The 27,577-nt window shown below is 35.2% G+C and overlaps 1 protein-coding gene across 6 annotated transcripts in view; it reads left to right on the forward strand.

Annotated features, from left to right (window-relative positions):
• DIAPH2 (diaphanous related formin 2) overlaps nt 1-27,577 on the forward strand; it is a 953,825-nt gene that overhangs the window by 59,003 nt on the left and 867,245 nt on the right. For 5 of the 6 annotated variants that reach the window (XM_057495928.1, XM_036919627.2, XM_057495929.1 and 2 more), the window contains exons 2-3: nt 16,972-17,004; nt 19,476-19,652. In XM_057495928.1, the coding sequence (XP_057351911.1) occupies nt 16,972-17,004; nt 19,476-19,652 (210 nt within the window). The remainder of the gene's footprint in view (nt 1-16,971; nt 17,005-19,475; nt 19,653-27,577) is intronic. The other variant, XM_036919628.2, reaches the window with a different exon arrangement.

Consider the following 27,577-nt stretch of genomic DNA (forward strand, 5'->3'; position numbering starts at 1 on the left):
GTATGTATAATAATTCCTTCTTGAAAGATCCCCTAACACATGCACATACACTTTTTGTCAGCCTCAAAAATAGGGGTATGGATACACCTAATTAGCTAGTCTGGATGGTCAGTGCAAACCATAGAGATTACAGGTATTTCCTATAATATGTTTAGTTAAATGTTGTGTCTATATATTGAAGCTTAACTGTTAATTTCACTTTTTTAGGGTGATGTTAATTCTTTGCTAACCTGGATTTTTTTCTGTAGGTTTATTTTCTTAGTTTTAAAATTCTTCTGTATTGTTTTGTTTTATTCCTATCTTCCCAACCACATACCCTTGCCCTCTAGCTGAATTGACTGTGGTATCCCTAAATACTTATTATATGCTCTCTGTTCTAAGATCAGATTCATTTTTTCCTTTGGCTACTGATATTTCTTGAGCTGTCACTGAGTTCATAGTTACTCTTCTTTGATGTGGATATTGTTTAAGAGCATTGACTTTGGAGAATAACAAATCTGGATTATCTTGTTTCCATCTTTTAATAGCCATGAGCCATGATTAAGGTAGAGTATATCTGTGAGCCTCAGGTTCCCCATCTGTAAAAAAGGGACAAATAATGGAATTGTTAAGAGTTGTTGCAGAAATTAAATCTTGAGACATGTGAAAGTATTTAGTATGGTACCTGGAACAAAGTTAACAGTCAATAAATGATAATTATAATTATCCCTTTGTTGTTGGCATTCATATTATGGCTACGTATCCCTTCTCCTCTCTTGCCATTTCAGCTTTGTGTCTACCAATGTTCTGTCTTGGAGGTTCTTTATATGACGGATTGCTCCATTGGTGGAAAGGGCTATTATCAAACCTGAGAGAGATCCTATTTAAATTAAGAAATTACCAGCTTCCAGTAATTAATTCAGTAAGTGTAGGGCTGCTCCAAGGGCCATTAGCTGGGTATCCTATAGAGAATTTGAGGGATTTCAGGGCTGATCAAGGAGAAAAGATATGGCCACCAGATACAGTAGTACACTATGAGCTTTATTGGGGTGATGCTTTGACAGGTTTTCATGTGGGGAAGCCCAGGGGCTTTATCTTCTCCTCTGTTACTCTCTCAGCCCTTACACTGTTACAAAAGACCAGTTTCTCTTCTGTCACCTATTGTACCATTGCTAGTATGGCTAGCCATGCCTGCAGAAAGGAAAAATCAGGTTTTTGACATCCTAAGTTAGAACATATGTTTTCTACAGAAAGTGTTTCAAGGAAGGATGCAGTTAGAATACTACTACTAGTTCTAATCTGAGGGTGTATTATAGATTAAATAGGAGTTTGTAAACTGATTTGGGAATACAACCATCACTGGGAACTTTGTAGCAAAATACCATAGCAGAACTGAGTCTGTGTTGCATCAGGGTATAAAGGGCCTATGTGCCTCAAAAACCTCAGTAGCATTGATTATGGCCATCAAATAAATAATTTCATTTAAAATAAGTGTAATATTATTCTCAAATAGAACGGTACTTAAAGAGAACACAATTGAGGAATTTTGTAAAAAAAAAGAAAAACTGGCTGTGATTCTGGTACTGGCTTATCCATTTTGGGGGCTAGAACTCATGGCCACACTTGTAAGAGAAGTTCTATAAATGTTTAAGCATGTCTATATTTGCATTTCAATCATATAATTAGAGATCCTTCTGTCAGTTGCATCTTAACGTTTTCAACCTTCTAATCCCTAATTGACTAAACTGTAACGAAACCAAATTACTGAGCAGTGAGGAAAATAGAAGTTTGAACAAACACTACTAAAGTAAGTCCAGAACTTCTCAAATTCAGTCGACATAACTTAGACTTCCTCTGTTGTATCAAAGAGCACCTCTCCAATACCTTTGTTTTTGGCAAGTTTAAGATGTGCAGAGACATATATGTATCTGTCATTGGTTTTTAGGAACCCTGATGAAAGGACTTGATTTTGCTGGTCAGAAGCGTTTGTTGGTGTCAGCAAAGGCAAAGAATTGCGGAAGAGGTTAATAGCCTATTCATAGTTTCCAACTATACACAAAGTGTGATCTGTGTATGGATGTATAGGAGACACCACTGTTGTCTTACTTAAATCCAGCTGAAAAAGAAAAATACATTTTCTACATCAAAATCTTTTGACTGAAAAATGTCTGTGACTTTGCAATATCAAAAAAAAAAAATGTGAATCTTCTGCTTTGACCTGTACATGTGTAAGGGCCTTATGTTCTTGAGCTGCCTGTAATTTTTCAGGCAAAGGGACATACAGTTAATCATTTTGTAAATCATAACTGATATGGTGATTTTATACCGTATACAAGGCTTTAAGGGCTAAATATAGTTGCTCATTTGCAGTTTTTACCCTACCTCAGTTAATTCGAACACACGAAGAGTCCATTGTGAAAACGCAATGTTCATGTAGAAGAAAATTGAGGTATAACAGAATAAACACTAATACAATTGCTGGTTACCTAAAATCATACAAAAGTCAAACATATAAAACTACCCACTCATTTATTATAATACTATTTGTAAAACACAGGGACATACATGACATTTTTCTACACTGTCTTCTTTATTTTACTTTTACAGAATTTGTCACTATCTTCAGATAGAATCCCTAATCCAAGTTAAAACTAATTTAAAACTAAAGAACAGATGCTACAAAAGCTTTAAACAGAGTCATCACCACTTGGCATAGAATCTGAAGTTAAAAAATTACACAATTTTTAAACTTATTTTTTTATTGAAGTACAGTTGACATATAATAATAGTTATAGGTACAACACAGTGATTCGCCATTTATATACATTACGAATGCTCACCACAATAAGTGTAGTTGCCATCTGTCACTATACAGAGTTATTAGAATACTATTGGTTATATATTCTGTGTTGTACTTTTTATCTTTGTAACTTATTTATTGTATAATTGGAAGTTTATACCTCTTGATCCGGTTCACCTATTTTGCCCATTCCCCCACCTCCCCCCTCCTCTGCCAACCACCGGTTCTTTGTTTTTATGAGTCTATTTCTCTTTGTTCATCTGTTTTGTTTTTTGGTTTCCACATATGGAATCTAAAGGGAAATCATGGTATTTGTCTTTTTCTTCTGGACTTATCTTACTTAGCATATAATACACTCTAAGTCATCCATGTTGTTTCAGTGGCAAGAGACAACTTTATGACTAATATCTCAGTGTGTGTGTGTATGTGTGCATACATACACATGTTTATTCATTCGTCTATCAATGGACACTTAGGTTGCTTCTATATTTTGGCTACTGTAAATAATGCTGCAAGGAACATAGGGGTACATGTATCTTCTCAAGTTAGTGGTTTTGTTTTCTTTGGGTAAATACACAGAAGTGGAATTGCTAGGTAGTATGGTTTGTCTGTTTTTAATTTTTTGGGGAACCTCCATACTGTTTTCCATAGTGGCTGCACCATTTTATGTTCCCACCAACAGTGCACAAGTATTCCCTTTTTTTCCATATCCTTGCCAATACTTGTTATTTCTTGTCTTTTTGATACTAGCCCTTCTGATTGGTGTGAGGTGGTATCTCATTATAGTTTTGGTTTTCATTGCCCTGATTATTAGTGATATTGAGCATCTTTTCATGTGCCTGTTGGTCATTTGTGTGTCTCTGGAAAAATGTCTATTCAGGTCCTCTGCCCATTTTTAAATTAGATTATTTATTTGTTTGGTGTTGAGTTGTATGAATTCTTTATGTATTTTGGATATCAACCTTTATTGGATATATCACTTGCAAATATATTCTCCCATTTGGTATGTTGCCTTTTTGTTTTGTTGATGGTGTCCTTTGCTGTGCAGAAGCATTTTAGTTTGGTGTAGTCCTACTTGTTTATTTTTGCTTTTGTTTCCCCTTGCCTGGGGAGACATATCCAGAAAAAATTGCTAAGGCTTATGTCCAAGAGTTTACTGTCTATGTTTTCTTTTAGGAGTTTTTATGATTTCAGGTCTTCCAAAATAGATTAAAGACCTAAATGTATATATTTTTGTGTATGATGTAAGAAAGTGGTCCAGTTTCACTCTTCTGCATGTACCTACCCAGTTTTTCAGCACCACTTATTGAAGAGGTTTTCTTTTCACCATTGTATATTCTTGCCTTCCCTGGCATAGATTAACTGACCGTATAAGCTTGGGCTTGTTTCTAGGCTCTCTAGTCCAAATTTAATAATTTTTGTTGATCCTCAGTTCTTTCAAAGATCCTTTTTAAGTTTTCTGAAATTTAAATCATTTGCCTATCATATAAGCATGTTTTACTTAGGTTTTTAAGTGTTAAATATTTGTTATAATATTTATTTTAAAAGTTCTTCCTGTATGAGTCCAGATAAACTGTTCTTGTTTTCCGTGAGGAGAGGGTTGTCTACTTTAACTGTGGAAGCCATTTTTAATAGTTGCTTCTTTGGAAACATATGTTCCAGGAGTGAAACAACTGCCATACAAGTGAATTTTTAGACCACAACCAGTGCCTGAATTGGGAATTATTTACAAATTCAAGAATATCAGTTAAAAGTACTTACAGTGAAATGAACTTAAATCACTGGTTGATTTTTATGGATCTTTTCCTATCAAAAGTATGTTATGATAATACCTTATTTACCATCCAGGTATAATTTTAAGTTGTAGATGGTTCATACTCTTGGATCTTTAAAGGAGTGAATCATTTTGTTTTGTTAGATTAATTCAGCAGCTACATCAGAAAACTAAATGATGTGGTTATTTATAAAAGCTACTTGAAATAGATGCATGGCAAACCATCGTGAGGTGAAATATCTCCAGAGTAATAATCATGGCCATTTAGACGTTATTTATTGTTATAAAAGCAGTAATCACAACAACAGATATTAAATTACCCTATTTAATACAAACAACAATCAGATGTCTGGGTACATTGCTTCAATAACAACTATAATTTTAAACAAATTTATATATAGTAACTGCCTTCTCTGTTCCTATTGCTACCTTTCTAGTCTGAGCTCTCATCACCGCACAACTGGATCTCTCACTTTCTCTCTCCCTCTCTCTCCTCTGCCTCTCCAAATAAGTCAATTATGACAGGTTTCAGTGCTAACTATGTGCTAGAAACAGTGCAAAAAGCTGAAGACACAGTGGGGACCAAGAGAGACTTAGTCCTTAATACATTGAGTTTCTGGTATAGCAAAGAAGACTGGCATTGATAGAGAACTGTAATTTGACAATTGCAATGTGTTACAAAAGAAGTCAGGAACCACAGCAGACTACAGCAGGACCAACTATAACCTGAACTGAGACCTGAAAGGGTGAGTAGGAGGTGGCCAGATGAATAAGGAGGGGGTGTGGAGTGAGCACTCTAAGCAGAGCAAAACTTACATAGAAAGGCCAAGACTGAAAAAGAACTTGAGCTCTAACCAGCATCGTTACACTGTAATAGACTCTTGCAGGCAGATTTCAGAATGTAGATACAGGTTTTAGAACTTGGATTCTACTCATCCCTTAATGATAATCCCAACTGTGTAATTTATTATCCTTGTGACTTTAGACAAATGACTTAATGATTACAAACCTTGATTTCCTGACCTAATAAAATAGAACATTAAATTCCTCTATCATAGGATTGCTGTGTGAGGATTTAAATGAGGTAATGTACATAAAGCTCTTAGCATAGTGCTTAGCATATAATAAATGCGCAGTAAATGATAGCTACTATTTAGGTAGAATAGACCAAACTTGCTGATCTCTGCAAGCCACCTTTTTTATTTTTTAGCCTTTGGTTATTTCTCCAGTTATATTGAATATTACAGCCTACAACCCTTCACCGAAATTCTAAAATCCAAAAGCTCTGAAAACAGAACTTTATCATTTGGCCACAAAATCCGATCTGCCTTCAAGCTATATGTAGTATTCATTTATCCTGTTTTGTAGAATATTCATGTTTGACTGCCAATCTTGAATACTTTCGGTTTAGGGTCTTACCCTAGATCCTAGTGGGTGTATTTTGTAATATGTGGTACACATACCGTATTTCTTTCTAAAACATGAAATACTCTGAATTCCAAAACAAATCTGGCTTTAGGGGATTCAGATAAGAGATTGTGGACCTGTACCATCGAAGTCATCTTGCCAAAATACCACCTTTTGCATGTCTGTCTCTGAATCGGGAACTCATAGAGACTCTCAATGATTGTCAGACTTAGTCTAGACCACTTCTTTTGGCTTTTAAGACTGTCTGTAATTTGTCCTCACCCCACATATTCAAAATTTAATACCCTTCTTCTTGAAACTTTGTTTCATAAGGCCGCTTCCCTAAAGCAAAATGTTGATACTGCTTCTCTTTGATTTCCTTCTCTTCCCCTCCTTTCGGCTATTCAAATCCTATCCAACAGTTTGGGTGTAATGCCTTATATAATGAGCTATATTTATCTATTTCTTCTCTGAATTCCTTTTGTACTTAATTTATTCACCAAATATTTGAGCGGGTATTATGTGCTTGCTACTGTTCTAAGTGTTAGAGATCTAGAAGTGAATAAGACAGGTAGATTAAGTTCTCTGCAGTTAGGGAAATTTTTTTCTGAAAACTACAACAAAAATGAGTAAATGAGTGGACAAGATGATTCCAGATAGCTGTTGCTTCTGTGAAGATAATAAAACAGGACATGTGATCGTGCCTAGGTAGGAAGGAAGAGGAGCAACATACCTCAGAATTGCATAGTTTAGCATTTAATTATGTTTGTTTTTATGTGGTTAGTTTTCACTCCCTGGTTAGACTGTAGATGCTTAAAGGGCAGAATCATTTCTTAAATGTCTATGTGCCATAAAGTGCTGGGTGTATAGTGGGTACTTAAACATATTAATGTTTGGTTGAGACATTTATCTTTTTTAAAAACAAAGAAGGCATATATTTATTGAATATTGAGCCCCACTGGGCTAACTCACGATGTAAGAGAATCTAAATACTAGGTACTGTGGTGGGTTTTGAAACATTTATATGTGTGTTGTTAGCTTTTTTTTTTTTGTAAAAGATGAGCAGTTTTATCTGTAATATTAGTTTGTTTTTACATGGTACCCATCACCAAGAAGCTTTTTTTTTTTTAGGTTATGAAAAAGAACTTCCATGTTGAAATGATTTTCCTACTTAGAGTGCTTTAGTACAAAGCAAATAAATATTCTCTCTATCTGCAGAAGAAGTTACTACTCTCAAAAACCTCTGTTATTCCTGCAATTGTTCCTGATTAATTGAGATACTAAGTGATTTCCTCCTATACATTACTACAGATTTTTTAAAAGCCTAAGTGGCAAACATACATTTCCTGAACGTTTTGTCCGTAGTCCTGACATGCTCATTACACAGAATAAACTGCTGGGTGCCCATATCATAGTTACCCCTCTTGGCAGTTAAAGCCTGAAGTTTATTGCAAGACAATTTAAGATTGAGCACATCTTGTTATGACAGACTTACAAAACGTATCCAATGAAGTAACATGGTCTTTTTCTTCATGAAGAAGACTGAAGCCCTAGATTGTGATGTCATGTTTGATTTCTGGTAGATAACACACTTTGTTCATTATAAATTGGAAGAGCATATTCAGAAGAAAATCCCCAAAGGAATTTTTTTCTTGCCATAAAAATGGTAGAAAGAATTTTGTTTTGTAATAGCCAATAATTCTGGTGGATTAAAATTTGAGATGGGTCCTTATGGTTAAAAAATAGAAATACAAGCATTGCTGTATAAAAATGATGAAATGGACAGTTTGAGATGCTAACCACAACAATGTAAGGTATAGAATAGGGGCTTAATGCCTGTAATCTCATTTTCCCAACTACTAGGCTTTTGCCCTTTGAGGGCAGTACCACATCTCTTTAAATCCCAGTGCCTAACACACTGCCAACTGATCTACCATCTGTTCATAAGGGCTAATGGTGATGGAAGACTACAGTGCCTGACACAATATGTGGGTACCTGAAAATGACCCTTGCTGTTAGGAAGGAGATTAAAGAATGTTTTGGAGAAGTTTTAAATGTAGGCAGTAGTAATTAGATGATTTTGAAAGCCAAAATTTGTTTTCTTTTTGTCTTCTTTGAAGTGAACCTCTAATTGATCCCAGTTCTAAAAATCAGATTATACATAGCTTTCTTGGTGAAACAAACACAACAGAGAGTTACTCAACTAAAAAACAAACAAACAAACAAAGAAAAACCTTTATGATAAAGCACTTGAATGCCTAAACAGAATATTCATCTTGGTTTGTCAGGTGACTAAGTAGCCTTGATTGCTTGCTTGGTCTTACTGGTTTATAAAATGTAGGGTGAGAACAGGATCTGAAAAGTTGAAAGGTAGGCCTTTGAAGAGTAACAGCTTCCTTCTGTGACTGTCACTGATCTGAATAGGTATTGGGCAGGGATGTTCAGAGGTTTAAAACCCTGGATCAGTGATTGATATGAATGGCCTTCCTTAAGGGCCCTTCTACTGTGCAAAGTATATGGAGGTAATTTTAGGGTACTACCCTATCAGAGCTCTCAGAATTTCTCTGATACAGTTGTTCTTTCGTTCACTTCATTTTCATCTAGACTGCAGTCTCCATAAGGGAAGAACATATGCTTATCTCGTTTATGATTGTATTCCACGTGCCCAGCACTGAACAGGTGCATAGTGGATGCCCAAATATTTGTTCAATGAATTGAACATGATTTTCAGTGTCATATTGCCCCTGTTCTTCTTAGAGAACAAGAAACTAAAATGGTGAGGGGGTGGTGGTAAATAATCTTTATTGTGATGGACAACTTATTTCCTTAAGAGAGAAGAGGTAGTCAAATAGTGTGACTGAGTTTTTGAGTTGGTAGTAAGAGTTTTGACTTACGTGCAATTTAGTTGTCAGATTTCTGTGGTACTAGAGTAATTGCACCATGTTTATAAAGCATTGTGTTACCATGTGACATTAGCCATAAGGGAGCTGAATCTTCACATCTTGCTGTTTCTGTTAATTTCTGCTTGATTGAAAAAATTAAAACTTAATTTTCATGCAATAATGATGCTTGTAGCTTGGATTTCAATCAGAACTTCAGCATTAGAGTTTATAAGTAAATCATCCTTTTCTCTTGTTTTTAAGGGGTTGAGACTCTGGAGCGATACTTCTATAATTATACAATACTCATATAATACTGTACTAAGTTATATTTAATATAACTGATCATAAATGAAGTTTAATAAACTCTGATTACTTGACTAATGCATAAGCTTATTGCTTTTCTAGAGTTGATTTTAATGAAAATATATGGTCACTATACTTATTGGTACAATATGCCCTCATACTAATTGACCATTATCATTAGATTTGCACAGTAGAAACTTACTAAAATGACTTTAATCAGTGCTTTTAATTCAGGGGTGTGACTCTAATAAAGTTATTTTGGTTATTTTTGTTTTTTTATTTTTTTAACTCCTTAATACCTCTACAGTTGGTACACAGTAGTAAAATCCATAATGTCTGCTTGCATGTGGTATGAGAGACACATGGCACCTTTATAAATTAAATTCAGATACATTTGAGAGCTTGTCCCTTTCGAACATCATTATAAATAAGAATGTATTTTAATAAAACCATTTAAAAATATGTTTTAAAGGTTAGTTTACATAAAACTGTGATTTAATCTTGTCAAAGACAGCTCTTTACAGTTCTCTGAACATGTTCATTTTGGTATTTTTTGTTATTGTTCTGAACTCCTTGTACCTTTCTTTTTGACCACTATATGAGGACAGTTGTGTGGCAGGAATAATTCATTTTCTATTACAGATAACTTAATTGTAACCAATACAATAATTTCAATGTATTTTTAAATTTTGGTATCATTAATATACAATTACATGAGCAACACTGTGGTTACTAGATTCCCCCTATTATCAAGTCACCACCACATACCCGATTACAGTCACTGTCCATCAGCATAGTAAGATGCTATAGAATCACTACTTGTCTTCTCTGTGCTATACTGCTTTCCCGGTGCCCACTCCCCTACATTATGTGTGCTAATTGTAATGTCCTTTTTCCCCCTTCTCCCTCCCTTCCCACACATCCTCCCCAGTCCCTTTCCCTTTGGTAATTGTTAGTCCATTCTTGGGTTCTGTGAGTCTTCTGCTGTTTTGTTCCTTCAGTTTTTGCTTTGTTGTTATACTCCACAGATGAGTGAAATCATTTGGTACTTATCTTTCTCTGCCTGGCTTATTTCACTGAGCATAATACCCTCTAGCTCCATCCATGTTGTTGCAAATGGTAGGGTTTGTTTTCTTCTTATGGCTGAATGTTATTCCAATGTGTATATGTACCGCATCTTCTTTATCCATTCATCTACTGATGGACACTTAGGTTGCTTCCATTTCTTGGCTATTGTAAATAGTGCTGTGATAAACATAGGGGTGCATCTGTCTTTTTCAAACTGGAGTCTGCATTCTTAGGGTAAATTCCTAGAAGTGGAATTCCTGGGTCAAATGGTATTTCTATTTTGAGTTTTTTGAGGAACCTCCATACTGCTTTCCACAATGGTTGAACTAATTTACATTCCCACCAGCAGTGTAGTGGGTTCTCCTTTCTCCACATACTCACCAGCATTTGTTGTTCTTATTCTTTTCAATGTTGGCCATCCTATCTGGCATGAGGTGACATCTCATTGTGGTTTTAATTTGCATTTCTCTGATAACTAGCGATGTGGAGCATCTTTTCATGTGCCTGTTGGGCATCTGAGTTTCTTTGGAGAATTGTCTGTTCATATCCTCCACCCATTTTTTTAATAGGGTTATTTGCTTTTTGGGTGTTGAGGCATGTGAGTTCTTTATATATTTTGGATGTTGACTCCTTGTCAGATATGTCATTTACAAATATATTCTCCCATACTGTAGGATAACTTTTTGTTCTGTTGATGATGCCCTTTGCCATATAAAAACTTTCTAGTTTGATGTAGTCCCATGAGTTCATTTTTGCTTTTGTTTCCCTTTCTCGAGGAGATGCATTCAGGAAGAAGTTGCTCATATTTATATTCAGGAGATTTTTGCCTATATTGTCTTCTCAAAGTTTTATGATTTCATGACTTACATTCAGGTTTTTGATCCATTTTGAGTTTACTTTTGTGTATGGAGTTAGACAGTAATCCAGTTTCATTCTCTTACATGTAGCTGTCCAGTTTTGCCAACACCAGCTGTTGAAGAGGCTGTCATTTCCCCATTGTATATCCATGGTTCCTTTATCATATATTAATTGACCATATATGCTTGGGTTAATATCTGGACTCTCTATTCTGTTCCACTGGTCTATGGTTTTGTTCTTGTGCCAGTGCCAAATTATCTTGATTACTGTGGCTTTGTGGTAGAGCTTGAAGTTGGGAAGCAAGATATCCCCTGCTTTATTCTTCCTTCTCATGATTGCTTTGGCTATTTGGGGTCTTTTGTGGTTTCATATGAATTTTAGAACTATTTGCTCTTGTTCGTTGAAGAATGCTGTCGGTATTTGATAGGGATTGCATCAAATCTGTAGATTGCTTTAGGCAGGATGACCATTTTGACAAAATTAATTCTTCCTACCCAAGAGCATAGGATGAATTTCCATTTATTAGTGTCCTCTTTAATTTCTCTTCAGAGTGTCTTGTAGTTTTCAGGGTATAGGTCTTTCACTTCCTTGGTTAGGTTTATTCCTAAGTGCATTCTTTTTGATGCAATTGTGAGTGGAATTGTTTTCATGATTTCTCTTTCTGCTAGTCTATCATTAGTATAGGAATGCAACAGATTTCTGTGTATTAATTTTGTATCCTGCACCTTTGCTGAATTCCGGTATTAGTTCTAGTAGTTTTGGAGTGGATTCTTTAGGATTTTTTATGTACAATATCATGTCATCTGCAAATAGTGACAGTTTGACTTCTTCTTTACTAAAATGGATGCCTTTTATTTCTTTGTATTGTCTAATTGCCGTGACTAGGACCTCCAGTAGTATGTTGAATAAAAGTAGGGAGAGTGGGCATCCTTGTTTTGTTCCCCATCTTAGAAAGCTTTCAGCTTCTTGCTGTTAAATATGTTGTTGGCTGTGGGTTGGTCATATATGACCTTTATTATGTTGAGGTACTTGCCCTGTATACCCATTTTGTTAAGAGTTTTTATCATGAATGGATGTTGAATTTTGTCAAATGCTTTTTCAGCATCTATGGAGATGATCATCTGGTTTTTGTCCTTCTTTTTGTCGATGGATTTTCAAATATTGTACCATCTTTGCATCCCTGGAATAAATCCTACTTGATCATGATGGATGATCTTTTTGATGTATTTTTGAATTCAGTGTGCTAATATTTTGTTGAGTATTTTTGCGTCTATGTTCATCAGGGATATTGGTCTGTAGTTTTCTTTTTTTGTGGTGTCTTTGCCTGGTTTTGTTATTAGAGTGATGCTGGCTTCATAGAATGAGTTTGAAAGTATTCCCTCCTCTTCTATTTTTTGGAAAACTTTAAGGAAAATGGGTATTATGTCTTCCCTAAATGTCTGATAAAATTCAGCAGTGAATCCATCTGGTATGGGAGTTTTGTTCTTGGGTAGTTTTTTGATTACTGATTCAATTTCATTATGGTAATTGGTCTGTTTAGATTTTCTGTTTCTTCCTTGGTCAGTCTTGGAAGGTTGTATTTTTCTAGAAAGTTGTCCATTTCTTCTAAGTTATCTAGTTTAATTTCAATGTGTTTTTAATGTGCAGCAGCAGCCAATAGTCACCTCTTCTGAAACTCAGTCTCTTCAATACTTAAAGATTTTGTATTTTAATAAATCACATTTCTTTTTTTCTAAACAGTTATAATGAAGAGTTCTAAGTAATGGTATCAAGAAGGTATTTATGAAGGCAGATTTTTTTACATGAGGGAAATCTATGCGAAAATATCCGTAATAGTCAAATGTGCATAGTTATGTACGATATACACTCTGTAGCTGAATGAAATGTGTAAATTAAGAAATCAGAAGCAGAGTGTTTTTCTTTATGGTTCTCTATCACAAGTAATTGGGATAATTTTTTACATGGGTAAAATTTCCTATAGTCCTTTGGGTGCTCTATCATTCTTGAAGATGCCTGTTAAGAAAAAAAAGTGTTTAAGAAAAGACGGAGCAAAGCATAATCCTCCTTCAGTCTTATTTTTGACCAGGGTCAAAATTTGGTTTATTAATAACCAAACTTTAAACTCAGGAGAAGCTCTGGAAATAGAAATATATCTAGTTGGGTGAGCATTCCAGGTAGAGAAAACATTGAGTGTAAAAACAGGACATGATGGGGTATGCACTGGAAAAAGGATTTCCATTTTTGTTTTTTATAGAATATGGATCAGGGAGGAAGATATAGAAGGTAGCCTAGGGTTGAATAATACAGGGTTTTAAATGCCATATTAAGGATATTAGCCTTTATTCTGTAGGTCATTAGTAGCCATTGAATATGAATGGGAGCATTATAGTCATCTATAATTTTTATTGAGCTTCTATGTGCCAAGCAGTGCTCTAGGCATTAAGGATTTGTCCCTGACCAAACGAAGGTCCCTGTTCTCATGGAACTCACTTTATTGGATGAAACAAGAAAAAGTAGAGCACAGTAAAGCAGGTCAGGAGTGCTAAGAGTGTGCAGAGGAGGTGGCTGTTTCCATTTAAATAGGATGGACAGAGTAGGCCTCACTGAGCCAAAACTCAAATGGGGGTAGAGTGATGGAGTAAGCATATGGATAATGGAAAAGAGCATTCCAGGTAGAGGGAAGAGCCAATGAATGTGGCTTACTGCCTTATTGAGGAATGGTGAGGTGTTCATTGTGAGTGGAGCTGAATGAATGAAAGGGACAGTACTAGATGCAGTTAGAGGGATATAGAGAGTATGCATATCAATAGGACTTTGTAGGCCATTGTAAGGATTTCGATTTTCACTCAGAATGGAAGTAGAGAGTTGTTGGAATGTTTTGAGCAGAGGAATGATATGATCTGACTTCAGTCTTAACGGTATCACTTTGGTATGTTCCAAGTTGGCTATAGGAAGGGAAAGGTGGAAGCAGAAAGAAAGGATGTTATTACAGAAATCTAGGTAAGGGGAGGTGATGACTTAAATGGATATTTGCTTTAAGAAAAGATCACTCTTGAAAAGAAGAGAGAATGGAAGCAGAGGTAATTATGAGGAGCTTGTTGCTGGTGATTAGAATCTGAACTGGGATGGTTTGTGTGAGAATGAAGAGGGGTCTGCAGAAAGATTACCATGGGACTTGAGAGCCACGTGGCAATAGGGAATGGAGAGTGAGGAGACCAAGGTGACATGGAAGTCTTCAACCTGAATTAACACAATGCAGATGGTACTAGTAACATAAATGTTACTGTCCTTTTGGAAAGTCTGTCCTGTCCCTCTGAGACAACATTTTGTCCCCTTTTTGCTCATGTAGAAGAAACTGACAATGATAGTAATAATAAGAATAGTAACAGTAAATTGCAGATTATGTTAGCAAGTGGATTTCTATTACATTGGGTTTTTAACTATATACCCATTTTTGCTTTCCTGCCACCCACCTGGAAAGCTAAGGGAAGTAGCCTGATTCTTAGAATTGTAGCAGTATTAAGGAATAACTAAGAAGGTAAAGTTTAAGAATTATGAAAGACTGAAGAATCTAAATTTTCATATAGATTGTATATGGGGAGTAACTAATTAGCAACTCAAAGAACATAGAGTAATTGGTCAAAGTGAGTTCAGTAGATGAGATATAAGGTATTGGGGAAGGACAGTTGGTGCCATGGTGTTGCTCTTTGGGATGATGCTGGACTCCCTGGGTAATGATGGCAAAAGGCAGTTACCCAAGGGGCTATCTGTGAATTTAAGATGACCATGAGTTGTTTCAATTCAGTAATTCAATCCTTAATATCCTAGAGTTTGGTTATAATAACTGAGAAGGTCATATGTTGACTAAGAGTTAATAATAACCATATCTGTAGTCCTTGTGCAGGTTTCTTAGACTGTTCAAGTTTCAGGTTCATCATTTCTGAAGTGAGCAGTTTTGACCAGATTATCTCAAATAATGTCTAGCTTAATAGCCTTTAACTCCATACTGTGATTTAATATGGACAAAACATATGTTTATTTAAAAAGAAGTCTGGGGGTGGGGGAAGAGATGAAAACTCATGTCTTGCCCCATAAGACAAGGTGGAAAAATTGTTAGCAATACTTTTTTCTTTGTTTCTGTCCTGCATGATTAAACTGTCAACATATACTCAATTGAAATACAGATTTAAAGCATTCCATATGTATCCTTTAACTTAGAGAATTTGACCAAATCAAATCATCTTTTCTCCTAATTTACATTCTCATTTTGAAGATATAGATGTCTTTCCAATCTTGAGTTTATAACCCCAAAGGATGGGATGAAAAGTAAAGCAGAAGTTGATTGATATATATATATATAACTGTATATCTGTCTAATAATAACACAAGTGGGCAGGTGCACGTCCGGATGGTAGCAGGGTAGTTGAGGTACTTTTGAGTCTTTGACATTTCTCACCCTGATCTTACACTACAGGAAATTGTGAAGCCTGTCATTGTGCATAATACAGTTTTCTGAAACCCACTGGGAAAATTAAAGAGAAGTGTCAGGTAGCGATGGTCTTAGGATGAATTGATCTCTCGTAAAATGGCTTCAGTTCTGATATAAATATTTCCACTTCTTTTTCTTTTTTTCCCGAGGCAGGAAAGATTAATTGGGGTTTGTATCAGCAGGATGTGATGAAGACATGGTACAAAGATGAAGAAGTAGATCCTTGAGAGAATCGATAGATTAAAAGTAGAAAAAGAACTATACATATAATAGTATATTTGTCTCACCTTATCCAGGGGAGGATGATCTTTAGTAGACTTTGGTTAGTAGAACTTGAAGACAATTTCATGAGCTCCTGAGACCAAATAATTCTTCCTTACATAAAACTCCTAGTGGAATTCCCCCACCAGTGAAAAGAGAATTTTTTTCTTAGTAAAAAGGGATGTGAACATGTATGACCAAGTTGATGCACATCATTTGGCTTCTGTTGAAAGAAAGAAATGTCCAGGATTTGGCAGAAGGGTTAACTTCAATTCCTAACAGACAATTAAAAAAAAAAATCTGGTTCTTTCCTAATTACATCTCTGAATTGGCATTTCAACAAACTTATAATAACAACTGCCCTTCATGCTGGTCATATGTTATTATTTGAAGATCGTGAAGTATTTTATGAATCATGGAAGATTACTAAATTATTAGATATTACTTTGCTTTAGTATTGCTTTATTACTTTAGTATTGTTCTACTCTAATTCTTCAAATAGTGGTGCCCATCTATGTGATGTGGTAGTTTTTATTAACCATTGTACTTTATTAACTAGAATACACCATTTGCAGTGATTCTCAGCTTAGAAGCAAAAAACCACATGCAAAAAAAATTGTTGGAGTTTTTGAGAAATGGGCATATATTAACAGAATCAGTAAGTTCTATTTAACCTAGGATGTTTATAAAGGTGTCCTTTAAATATCTACCACATGTTTCTGGGTTCTAGACTGAGCTGTTTCATTATATTTACCATTAACTGTGACATTTCTCCTATTGTTTACTTTTTAAAACATTGATCTTCTCAACCACTGAAAAAACCTGAAAGGCCTTATGACTTTGCTATGTTTTTTCTTCTGTTTGAGCACTGCGGTAATGATACATGATCCAAATCTGACTTTGGGACCTTGGGAGTCATCTTGAGAAACATACACTTCCCACCAAAGCTTCACTTTTACTCTTTAAATGGTTGTTTTGTTTTTCCCTTTGTAAAAGATGTATGTGTTCACATATTTAAACTTCCAAATTCTTTTTGACTAGTTATAGTTGATAAAATATGAGAATCATTTAATTATTTTCTTGTTTGATCAATGTATTTCCCTTACCTGACAGGTATTTCTTCTTTTTTTTCTCCTTTTGGTTTTAATAGAACATTCAAATAAAAACTTTGGCCGATGATGTGGTAAGGTGGTCTTAGTAGCATGTTATTACATTACTTGTGCATGTTGCCTTTTTATTAAAGTGGATGGACATTAAAGCATTGAGATATGTAAGTAAAATTTCTGGATGTTTACAAAACACAGCAGAATGGAAGAACTGTCAATAGAGTGACTTCTTTTTTGAATATTAACATGAATAATTATATTAGATTTCAACAAAATTTTGATATTATTGTCCTGACATATACCTTAACCAAAAATTTTTAAAATCTCTATGTAACACTAGCTCTGGAAAACACAGATGTTTCCTCTTTTGATAGCTAAGAAAATTGACTATAAATATGTAAATGTTAATGTTAATATTGGGGGAAATTAATTTAAAATAGAAAGGAAGTTAAGTTCATATGTTAGTCAGATATGTGCTATTAAATTTTAAACCCTTAAATATTTTTGTGCTGAATCCATTGTAGTAAAACTTACTAAAGGTAATGGGCTTAAAATTTAAATGTGCCCTTTTATAGCTAAACTTTAAAGAAATGGTATTTTAACCAGTGTCATTTTTTTTCTTTGTGAAATTACCTACCTACAAATAATGCAAAATAAGGTTAGTGATTTAAGGAGGTGAAAATATATGGCTCAACTTCATTTTTTTTATCAAGATATAGTTGAAAGCAAAAGCCAATTTTCTAGATAGAGATGAAGTGCATAGTGGAAGATTAAATATATATGTAAATAACGCTACTCAGTAAAAATCCTAGCACTGCAAAAGTAAATACTAAGTGATATGAAGGGACCAGAGCAGAGGTAAGTGGATTTAATCATCGATTGCATATTTAAATGCTTTTTTGTCCACCATATCTTTCAGTGAAATTTGACTATTGGATACATACTCAGCTTATTTGGAATTGCTTAATATTTTTTTCTTGAGTTGTTTGAAGATATACTGAATGTCTAAACCAATTTAATTTTCCTTAAAGAGTTAAAAGAAAATTTGAAAGTATAGTTTAAGATGATTCAAAGAAATTAATCTTAACATGAATGCTGGGATAGGAACCAGGGGCTCATGAATTTAGTGAGTCACTTTTTGTGTGAAATGAGAGAGTTGGTCTAGATAATTTTTCAAATTTCTTCCCAGCTCTAAAATATTGTTATTTATATAGTCTCTTTGTAAGCAACCACGTAGTAAAATAGTTTTTGTAATCCCAAATAAGCTGTTTAAAACTGCTCATGTTTCTTTCAAAGTACACCTTTTAATTAAAAAAAAGTGTTCTTTGAATCAAAATAAAAAGTATGTTAACAAAAATATACATACGTTGTGGTAGTAACTTTTGTGATGCTTTTTGTATAGTTGAAGTCATTTATAATAACTTGGTAACACGGCAGTGAAGATGTGCTCTCCTCATATTTAACATGTCTTCAGGTTTAACATGAGCTGGCAGTATGCATGTGCTTCCTAACAGCAAACAGAATAAAACAGAGTTGTATTCAGTTTTATGGTCATTACTAATTTTGATGTTTAATGTTTTGTGGCTTAAAACAGAATGGTCTGTTTACATGCAACTGGAGTCGTTAACTCACTTTATGTGAAATAGTAAGCTAATTATTAGAGATTGTACGTGGTATCAGTGGTTTGGAGTCCATATCCATAAAACAGCAGATGCTTCACTTGTAAGAATAAGATAGTTTTGTTTGTGTTATATTTGCAGTAAATGAAAAAGGTAATGTCTCATTGGTCACACTTTTTAGGGAAGAAAAAGGTTGTGGAACTATTAATAATAATAGTAATAGTAACAATGATAGTAGTAGATAGCTAAGCACACTAAACATACCAACTTATTTAAATCGCACGATAACCCTAGGTTGTAGAGAATATTATTTATTTATTTAACATACATCAACTAATATCCCTATTTTAGAGATGAGAAAAGCAGACCAAGTAATTTGCACAGGGTTACTCAGACCCTAGCAAATGGCAGACTCAAACCCAGGTGGTCTGGTTCCAGAGTCTATGCTCTGTACCACTGTACTGTACTACTACATTGACGAAGAATTTATAGATACTTGTCAAAATTTTTGGCATATTCAGGAAGGAAACACTGTAATTTCCTCTTAGAATTAGATATTGGCAGCTCTTTTTATTTTTTTTCTCTTTTCTTCATGGTTTGAAAGTTGCTACCAAAAACACATTTTCCCTCAAACAACCACATGACTTGATGCAGGACGTTTTTCACTTCCTGTGCAAAACAGAAATGACAAGGGACTAAGTTTTACTTTTAAGGAATACCTTTCACACCCCAGACTTCTGAGACTGAAGAGCTACTTCAAGGTTTCAAAATAGTACAATCTCTAACTGGAGCTTGCTACTTAAAATAACATTTTGTCAGAAGACAATAATGATATATATTATACTAAATGCCATTTTGATGTTTCAATTCTTCATGTCCATGATTCTTGATCTCTTCCTTAGGGCTTCTTATTTTTTTCCTCTTTGCAGCGTGATCGAATTACAAGTTTCAGAAAATCTACTGTCAAAAAAGAAAAACCTCTTATTCAACATCCTATTGATTCTCAAGTTGCGATGAGTGAGTTTCCAGCAGCTCAGCCCTTATACGATGAACGATCTTTGTATTTGTCAGAAAAGGAAGTACTGGATCTCTTTGAAAAAATGATGGTAAGTTAGACCCCTAATTTTGTTGTAATTTTAAAATGTATGTGCCCAGAATAACCCTGGGTTTCAGGTAGGTGTGTTTATAAGAACAATGTTTATATTACCTCATGGAAGACCAGAAACTTGTTGATACAGTAGAAGTGTTTTAAAAAATATCTGTATTTTGAGCTAAAACATCCTTACTTGTCTGTCTCTTTTACTATGAGCACCTAAGAGCAGGGGCTGTCTTACTTATTTTTGTTCTCAAGTATTTAGTAGTCTCTGGCACACTGAATCAATTTTTCAGCTAACTGATCCTTGTGTTACTCTCTCTATAAAGCAAAACAGGCCTATGTCCACTTTGCTGAAAACAGCAAAAGGAATCTTGTTGGGTATATGAAGTAGAGTTGGGAGGGCAGAGGACATGAAAAAAAAGCAGAAGAGGAGACAGAGGAATTAATTCCTCTAACTTTGTTCTGTTAGCAGAAGTCATATATCCTACATTTTCTAGCATGTTTCTTGTATTTTTAGCTTGTTGTCTAGATTAGATCTTTGGTAATAAATATAATATTTTGAGTATTCAGCAGTTTGTGATAGGAGAGTATAGAAATGAGGTATTGGGTCATATTACATTGCTTTACTTGACCAGAGAACTGGAGATCCTGATTCATAATTCATTCATTTATAATTCTATCCCACTTATTTTTGTAAGTTTCTTTTTGGTAGATGTCTTTTTATCTAGGAGTTTCAAAGGTTCCCCTCACCCACACAAAAATAAGGGTTAAGAATTACTGAAAAACCCTGTCCATTCTGTAGCATCTTGTCACCACTCCTCCTGTTCCTCTGCTGTACCTGGAAGACTTAGCAGGCCTTTATAAATATTCGTTGAAAGTTGTTGAGTGGATACAAACAAACTCCCTTTATATTTAAACTTTTCCTTGACTCTTCCTTCTCTCTAGCCACAAGTACCTGGCTTTTCCCCTGACACAAGTCCTGATATTCCTGTCCTTATCAGCCATTCTTCCTAGTCCTGTGGTATATACCCTTTTTCCTGCTGCTCCTTCCATGCCATCTTCTTTGAACCATCTTTTAAAAACCCTTTCTCTTATGAGGTCAATTATCTGCTGAGCTTCCTTGATGATGATAGCACTTGGCTGTCTTTTTGACTTATCCCTTGCTATCCATTGGCAATTTCAACTATTAGGTTGATAATCCCTCAGTGTGTTTTTGCTCTTAGTTCTTTGATTTCCTAAACTCTGACCTCTACATCTCTACATTTAGCTAATTACAGGTATGACTACACTTTGGAATGTGTCATTCTTTGGAATGATTCCACCTCTAAGATCTTTAGCTTTGATATTCTCCTCAGAAGCTCAACAGCCCATATTACCTTACCCAGATGCTGAGTTTTGCAGAGCATGTATTGTGTTGTGCTTAAGAACTTGGACTCTGTGGTCATTCAGACATGGGTTTGAGTGCTGGCTCTGCCATTAATTGCATTACTCTGCAGAAGTCATATAACCTCTCTAAACTTGATTCTCCTTAACTGCAACAAAGGTCTAAGAGGATCTACCACATATGGTTATTTTTAGGATTAAAGGAGATGATAATCCTGGAATGGTGCCTGGCATATAAGCTTCTGTATAAATAAGTTTATGAATATTTGTTGCATTCCCTTCCATTATCAAAGAAAGCTCTGTTCTTTCTTCAGTTGCCAGTATTTCCTGATCACCTAGACAGTCCCTCAGTTTACCACTTGGTTGTCATATCTTAATCAGCCAGAACAAGGATGAAGACAACAGAAACAGCAGCATTCTTTGACACTATTAACACTTTTAATCTTTTAATATCTTTCTTCTCTTTTCTCAGACTTCACTCAAATTATGCTTACTACTTGAACCTGATCACCAGTTGGTTACTAATTTTTGCTGTATTGAAATAGTTCGAGTTCATTAGTATGGCAGTGCCAACTCCAGTTCACTTAAGCTCGACACTTGTGGGCCATCTTCTACTCCACTTGTTTTCTGTCATTTCTAATTCCTTGCCAAATCCCAATGGTTCTGCTTTTGCAATGACTCTTACATCTGTTTCCTCAAATGCCCTCCAGCTGCTCTTGCTCTGGTTTAGACAGTATCCCTCTCTAGTTGTTTCTTGTGGACTATGAAAACAGCTTCCTAACTGGTCTTCCTCCTGGCTCCAGGTATTGCCTGCTCCAATCTAGTATTGTTCTATTAATGATTCTGAAACAGATTCCTTTTCCAAAGCCCCAAGTAGGCTCTTAAGTTTTCAATCATTGTATTTGTCCCTAATCTAGCCCCTCAATTATGCACCTAGTTATCTACTTCACACCTTTACTTTGCTGTTCAGTTCTCAGAATTCTTCCTCATCTTTATTCTCTACTGATGACATTGCTGCTTAATTTAGTGAGGAAATTGAAGCACTAAGAAGAGAACTTCCACAGACTCCCATCACCCCATCTACGTGTTAGAATCTACACTCACATAGTTTGCCTTCCTACTTGTCACCATAGATGAACTTTTCATATTACTATCCTTCCATTCGTATACAAGGTTCCATTCTTTTTCATCTATTCAGGGATATTGCTCCAATAATTTTTTCCCCTCTTCCAGCAGCATAGAAGCATGCTGAATCATTTTATAAGACCTTTTCTTGACCTTATCTCCCTTCCCAGCTACCATGCTATTTTTACTCGCCTTTGAAGCAACACACCTTCCAGTAATTTTGTTTATATTCACTGCTTCAGATTTCTCTCCTCTTACTTTCTCTCTTATCACTCTGGCTGGGCTTCCATCTCAGCAGTCCATCAAAACTCTTATTATTGTCACCAAAGATCTTCATGCAGCTGAATCCTATGGTCAGGTCGCAGTTCTCACTTTAATCGACCTGGCAGCAGCATTTGATGCAGCTGATCATTCTGTCTAATTTGAAATGCCACCCCCTTCCCAACACTGATTTGGTTTTGCACCTACTTCTTTCTCTGCTTCTTTTCAGTCTTCTTTGCTGATTTCTTTATATGTCCTCAAACTTAAAATGTCAGAGAGGCCCAAGGATAAATCCTTGGACATCTTTTCTTCTCCATCTACACTGTCTTTATAATTGCATTCAGTAGTATGGCTTTAAATTCCATTTCTATGCTCACAATTCTCAAACATACCTCCAGCTTAGTTGCCATGCCTACCTCCATAATCAACATCTCTCCTTGGTTCGTTACTAGACTTGTCAAAAGTAACATATCCAAAACCAAACTGCTAATATTCCCATCCAAACCTGCTCCTCCCAATGCCTTCCCCTTCTCAGTTGATGGTGTATCCATCTGTCCAGTTACTTACAAAGCTAGAAACTTTGGAATCGTCCCTGACTACTCACTCTCATATTCTAAGTTCAATTTATTAGGGAGCCCATTAACTCTCCCTTCAAAGTAAGGTACTTGCAACAACTGACCATTTCTTACCACCTTCACTGGTCCCACACTGGTTGAAGTCTCATCTGGGCTGCCACAATACTGGTAGGACACTTAGGACTACCACAGCTCCTAACTGGTCTCTCTGGTTCCATCATAACCCTCTACATTCCATTCCCAGCACATAAATTTTACCCTGAACAACATCATGTCACTTGGCTTCTTAAATTTCTACCATGCCTCCCCATTTCTCTCACTGTACAAAAGCCAGTATACTTAAAATAGCCTATAAGGTCCTATATGATCCTGAAGGGCCCACTGTACTTTTTGATATTTTCCTCTATTACTCTTTTTCTCACTCTGCTTTAGTGACACACCTGCCTTTTATGTGATTATAACCTTAAGCAAAAATGATTCGTGGTAGTTTTTAATTTTTCCAATTTGTGTATAGCATTTACAATGTTTTCAAACTTTTTACAACATTTCTATTTTGTGATTTGAATATTAATTCTAATGTTTGATTAGGAAACTGCCACTGTCCTCTTTAAATCTGTGGATTTTTTTTTAAGATTTACTTGTGGATTCATAAATGTGATTTAAAGAAAGGTACAACCTGGAACCACATTTTCCCAATGGGAAGTTTTCCTTCCGTAGGAATGTTGGAATGAGAAGTCAGAGAAATATGGTTTGACTAAAAGTAACAACCAAAGATCAATAAAAAACTCTTTAAAGATTGTATCTCTTCTTTGAGAAAAGCCTTACTTGTATGTTGAATGTTACATATTTTTAATATTATCTTCAGTTTGGCTGTAATGAATTTAGAGTGAACAAGTTATTTTATGGAGTATTATAGCTTTCATTTTCTGTGCACATATAGACCAGACATATAACTATACTGTTTACATGTATTATTTCAGTGAAACCTTGTATGACAATGCCACAAAGTAGGAAGCATAGTTATACTCTGTTTTTAGGTAAGAAAATTGAGGCATAGAGAGAGGCTAAATAAATTGGTTTTGTAACTTGCCTAAGCTAGCAAGTGGCTGAGTTGGAATTTAAATTTAGGTACATAAAAGTCTAAAGAAATGGCATTTTTGTAACATCTGTCTAATAATATTTCATTTTAGCTAAATAGAAAATTAGTACATTTTCCTTGCACACAAACTAGTGGAAGTAGAAGACAACTCAGAGGAGTGTTAGGTAGTAGGGGAAACCAGCTAGGAATGGATTATTTCCTACTAATAATGGAAAGTTGTCTGTAATTGCTTTTTGCAGAGCATCAATTGAAAAGAAAGAGGCCAACAATTTCATAATGGAAAACTTTAAAATTCCATTATCAAAGTTGATTGGGAAAAGACACTTAAGTTGTTCTGTTTCTAAAACACAGAAGTGGATTTCCAGATATAGAATTTCCTTTTTATTTCACTCTTTATAGGTATTCTTCCTTGTACAAATAATGTAATAGATGTTTTTGTCCTACATGATGGCTGTTATGACAATCTTGTTTTTCTTGATTCTCATCCTTTATTGTGTTGTTCCTATTGATCCAGCTTTTTTAGACGTTCAAGATCTACAAATAAAGGTTTAGACCATTTGGCCTAAATAGTCTATATGTGTTTTAGGATACATACCCTGAGGTGTAAAACGTTTTAAGTAATTGTATAGAATAGCACAACATTATACACACTAATAGTATATGAGGTGCTTGATAAGAAATAAATTACCTTAGAGTTGCTAATACAATTTATTATTTGGAATTTCTGGGTAATATACTTTGGTGAAACTTTTGGTGAGAAGTGTAAATAAGGAAGGGCAATATTCAAATCCTATCTTACTCCAATAATTGAAACTCTTGTTATACCTGAGGATCATATTTTATCAATAGCAGTTCTCATTGTACAGGTTTGTAGATGCAGATAAGAGAGGATATTGGGCTAAACAGGAAATTACTACAGAACATTTTAAAAGTATTAACTCGTTTTTTATTACTATAACTCTTAATTACTTATAGCTCATTTAAAAAATCAATTGATTCTATAGCTAACTAAAATCCTGGAATGAGTCCAGTTAACAGAAAGATCTGAATGGTTAGGTTTTACTTTACTAGTGTATTAGTAGATTGCTAATGTTCTCTGGAGTCTGACACCCATTCTTTGCTTTGGTATGTCACTTTTCATATTGTGGATACTCAATGAAACAAGTATAGATAGACTGTCTGAGTAATGGTAGCAGTCTGACAGATTTCAAGCTCTAAATTCGAAATGTTTAGATGATTGCTTATTTGATGAGGCATACACTATTAGCATGTCCTTAGTAATTTGTAAAGCTGAATTTTGTAGAGTATGGTCACTGACTAAAAATTTAAAATTAGTAAGTAGTTCTTTCATTAAAACTTTCAAAAATGAAAAAAAAAACTCTGTTTTGTGTAATTTTTATAATTTCCTGCATAGGGTAAATTAAATTTACTCTTTACGCATCCTGTTCCCCTCCTCTGTCTAGAGCTGTGTTTTCAAATTTCCCACAAGCAGATAAAGGTAATAGTACCAAAGCAACAGTACTGTTAACTACATATTTTATTTTGGTAACTTTAAAAGATGACTGAAGTACGGTAGTATTACACATCTTCTTTAACTCTAAGCTCAAATTTGCATGAGGTTCATATTTGTAATAGAGGCATTTTGTACTGCTTCTAGTTAAGATTGGTGAAAATCTCCTCCTTGCCTCTTTAAATATAAGTAAATTAATTGAATAACTACAGGCATACTTCAGAGATATTGCAGGTTTGGTTCTGCAATAAAATGAATATTGCAATAAAGCAAGTTAAATGAATTTTTTGTTTTCCCAGTGTTTATAAAAGTTATATTTACACTATACTGTAGTCTATAAAGTGTGAAATCACATTATGACTAAAAGAACAATGTGTATGCCTTAATTAAAAAAATATTTTGTTAAAAATGGCTAACCATCATCTGAGATTTCAGTGAGTCATAATTTTGCTGGTGGAGGGTCTTGCCTTGATTTTGATGGCTAGTGATTGATTAGGCTGGCAGTTGCTGAAGGATGGAGTGGCTGTGGCAATTTCTTAAAATAAGACAACAGTGAAGTTTGCCACATTGGTTGACTCTTCTGCAGACAAATGTCTGTAGCAGTGATACTTTGATAGCATTTTACCCACAACAGAACTTCTTTCTAAACTGGAATCAATCTCTCAATCCCTGCCACTACTTTATCAACTAAGTTTTTGTAATATTCTAAATCCTTTGTTGTCATTTCAACAGTCTTCACCAGGAGCAGATTCCATTTCAAGACAGCACTTCCTTCTCTCATCTGTAAGAAGCAACTCCTCATCCTTTCAAGCTTTATCATGAGATTAAAGCAGTTCAGTCACATCTTCAAGCTCCATTTCTTATTCTAGTTCTCTTGCTTTTTCTACCACATCTGACGTTACTTCCTCCACTGAAGTCTTGAACCCCTCAAGGTCATCCATGAGAGTTGAAATGTACTTCTTCCAAACTCTTGTTAATGTTGATCTTTGACCTCTTCTCATGAATCACCGATGTTCTTAATGGCATCTAGAATGGTGAATGCTTTCCAGAGGGTTCTCAATCGACTTTGCCCAGATCCATCAGAGGACTCACTATCTATGGCTGTTATAACCTTAGGAAATGTATTTCTTCAATAGTAAGATTTGAAAGTTGAAATGACTCCTTGATCCATGGGCTGTTGAATGGATATTGTGTTAGCAGGCATGGAAACAACATTAATCTTGTCCTTCTCCATCAGAGCTTTTGGGTGACTAGGTGCATTGTCAGTGGGCAGTATCATTTTGAGAGGAATCTTTTTTTCTGAGCAGTAGGTCCCAACATTGGGCTTAAAATATTCAGGAAACCATGTTGTAAACAGATGCACTGTCATCCAGGCTTTGTTGTTGCATTTATAGAGCACAGGCAGAGTAGATTTAGCATGATTCCTAAGGACTCTGGGGTTGTTAGGATGGTGAATGGGCACTGGCTGCAACTTAAAGTCACCATGCACCCCTAAAAGCAAGTCAGCCTGTCCTTTGAAACTTTGAAGCTAGGCATTGACTTCTCCTTTCTAGCTATGAAAGGCGTAGATGGCATCTTCCATTAGAAGGCTGTTTTCATCTACACTGAAAATCTGTTTTGTGTAGCCACCTTCATTAATTATCAGAGCTAGGTCTTCTGGATAACATGCTGCAGCTTCTCCATCAGCAACTGCTGCTTCACCTGGCACTTTTATATTATGGAGATGGATTCTTTCCTTATACCTCATGGACCAATCTCTGCTAGCTTCAAACTTTTCTTCTGTAGCTCCCTCCCCTCTCTCAGCCTTCCTAGAACTGAAGAGAGTTAGGGCCTTGCTTTGGATTAGGCTTTGACTAAAGGGAATGTTGTGACTTGTTTGATTTTCAATCCAGAACACTCAGACTTTCTCAGTGTCAGCAATAAGACTGTTTTGCTTTTTTATGACTCATGTGTTCACCCACTTTTCATTTCCTTTAAGAACT

Source organism: Manis pentadactyla, chromosome X, assembly GCF_030020395.1.
Source record: "Manis pentadactyla isolate mManPen7 chromosome X, mManPen7.hap1, whole genome shotgun sequence".
Taxonomy (NCBI): domain Eukaryota; kingdom Metazoa; phylum Chordata; class Mammalia; order Pholidota; family Manidae; genus Manis; species Manis pentadactyla.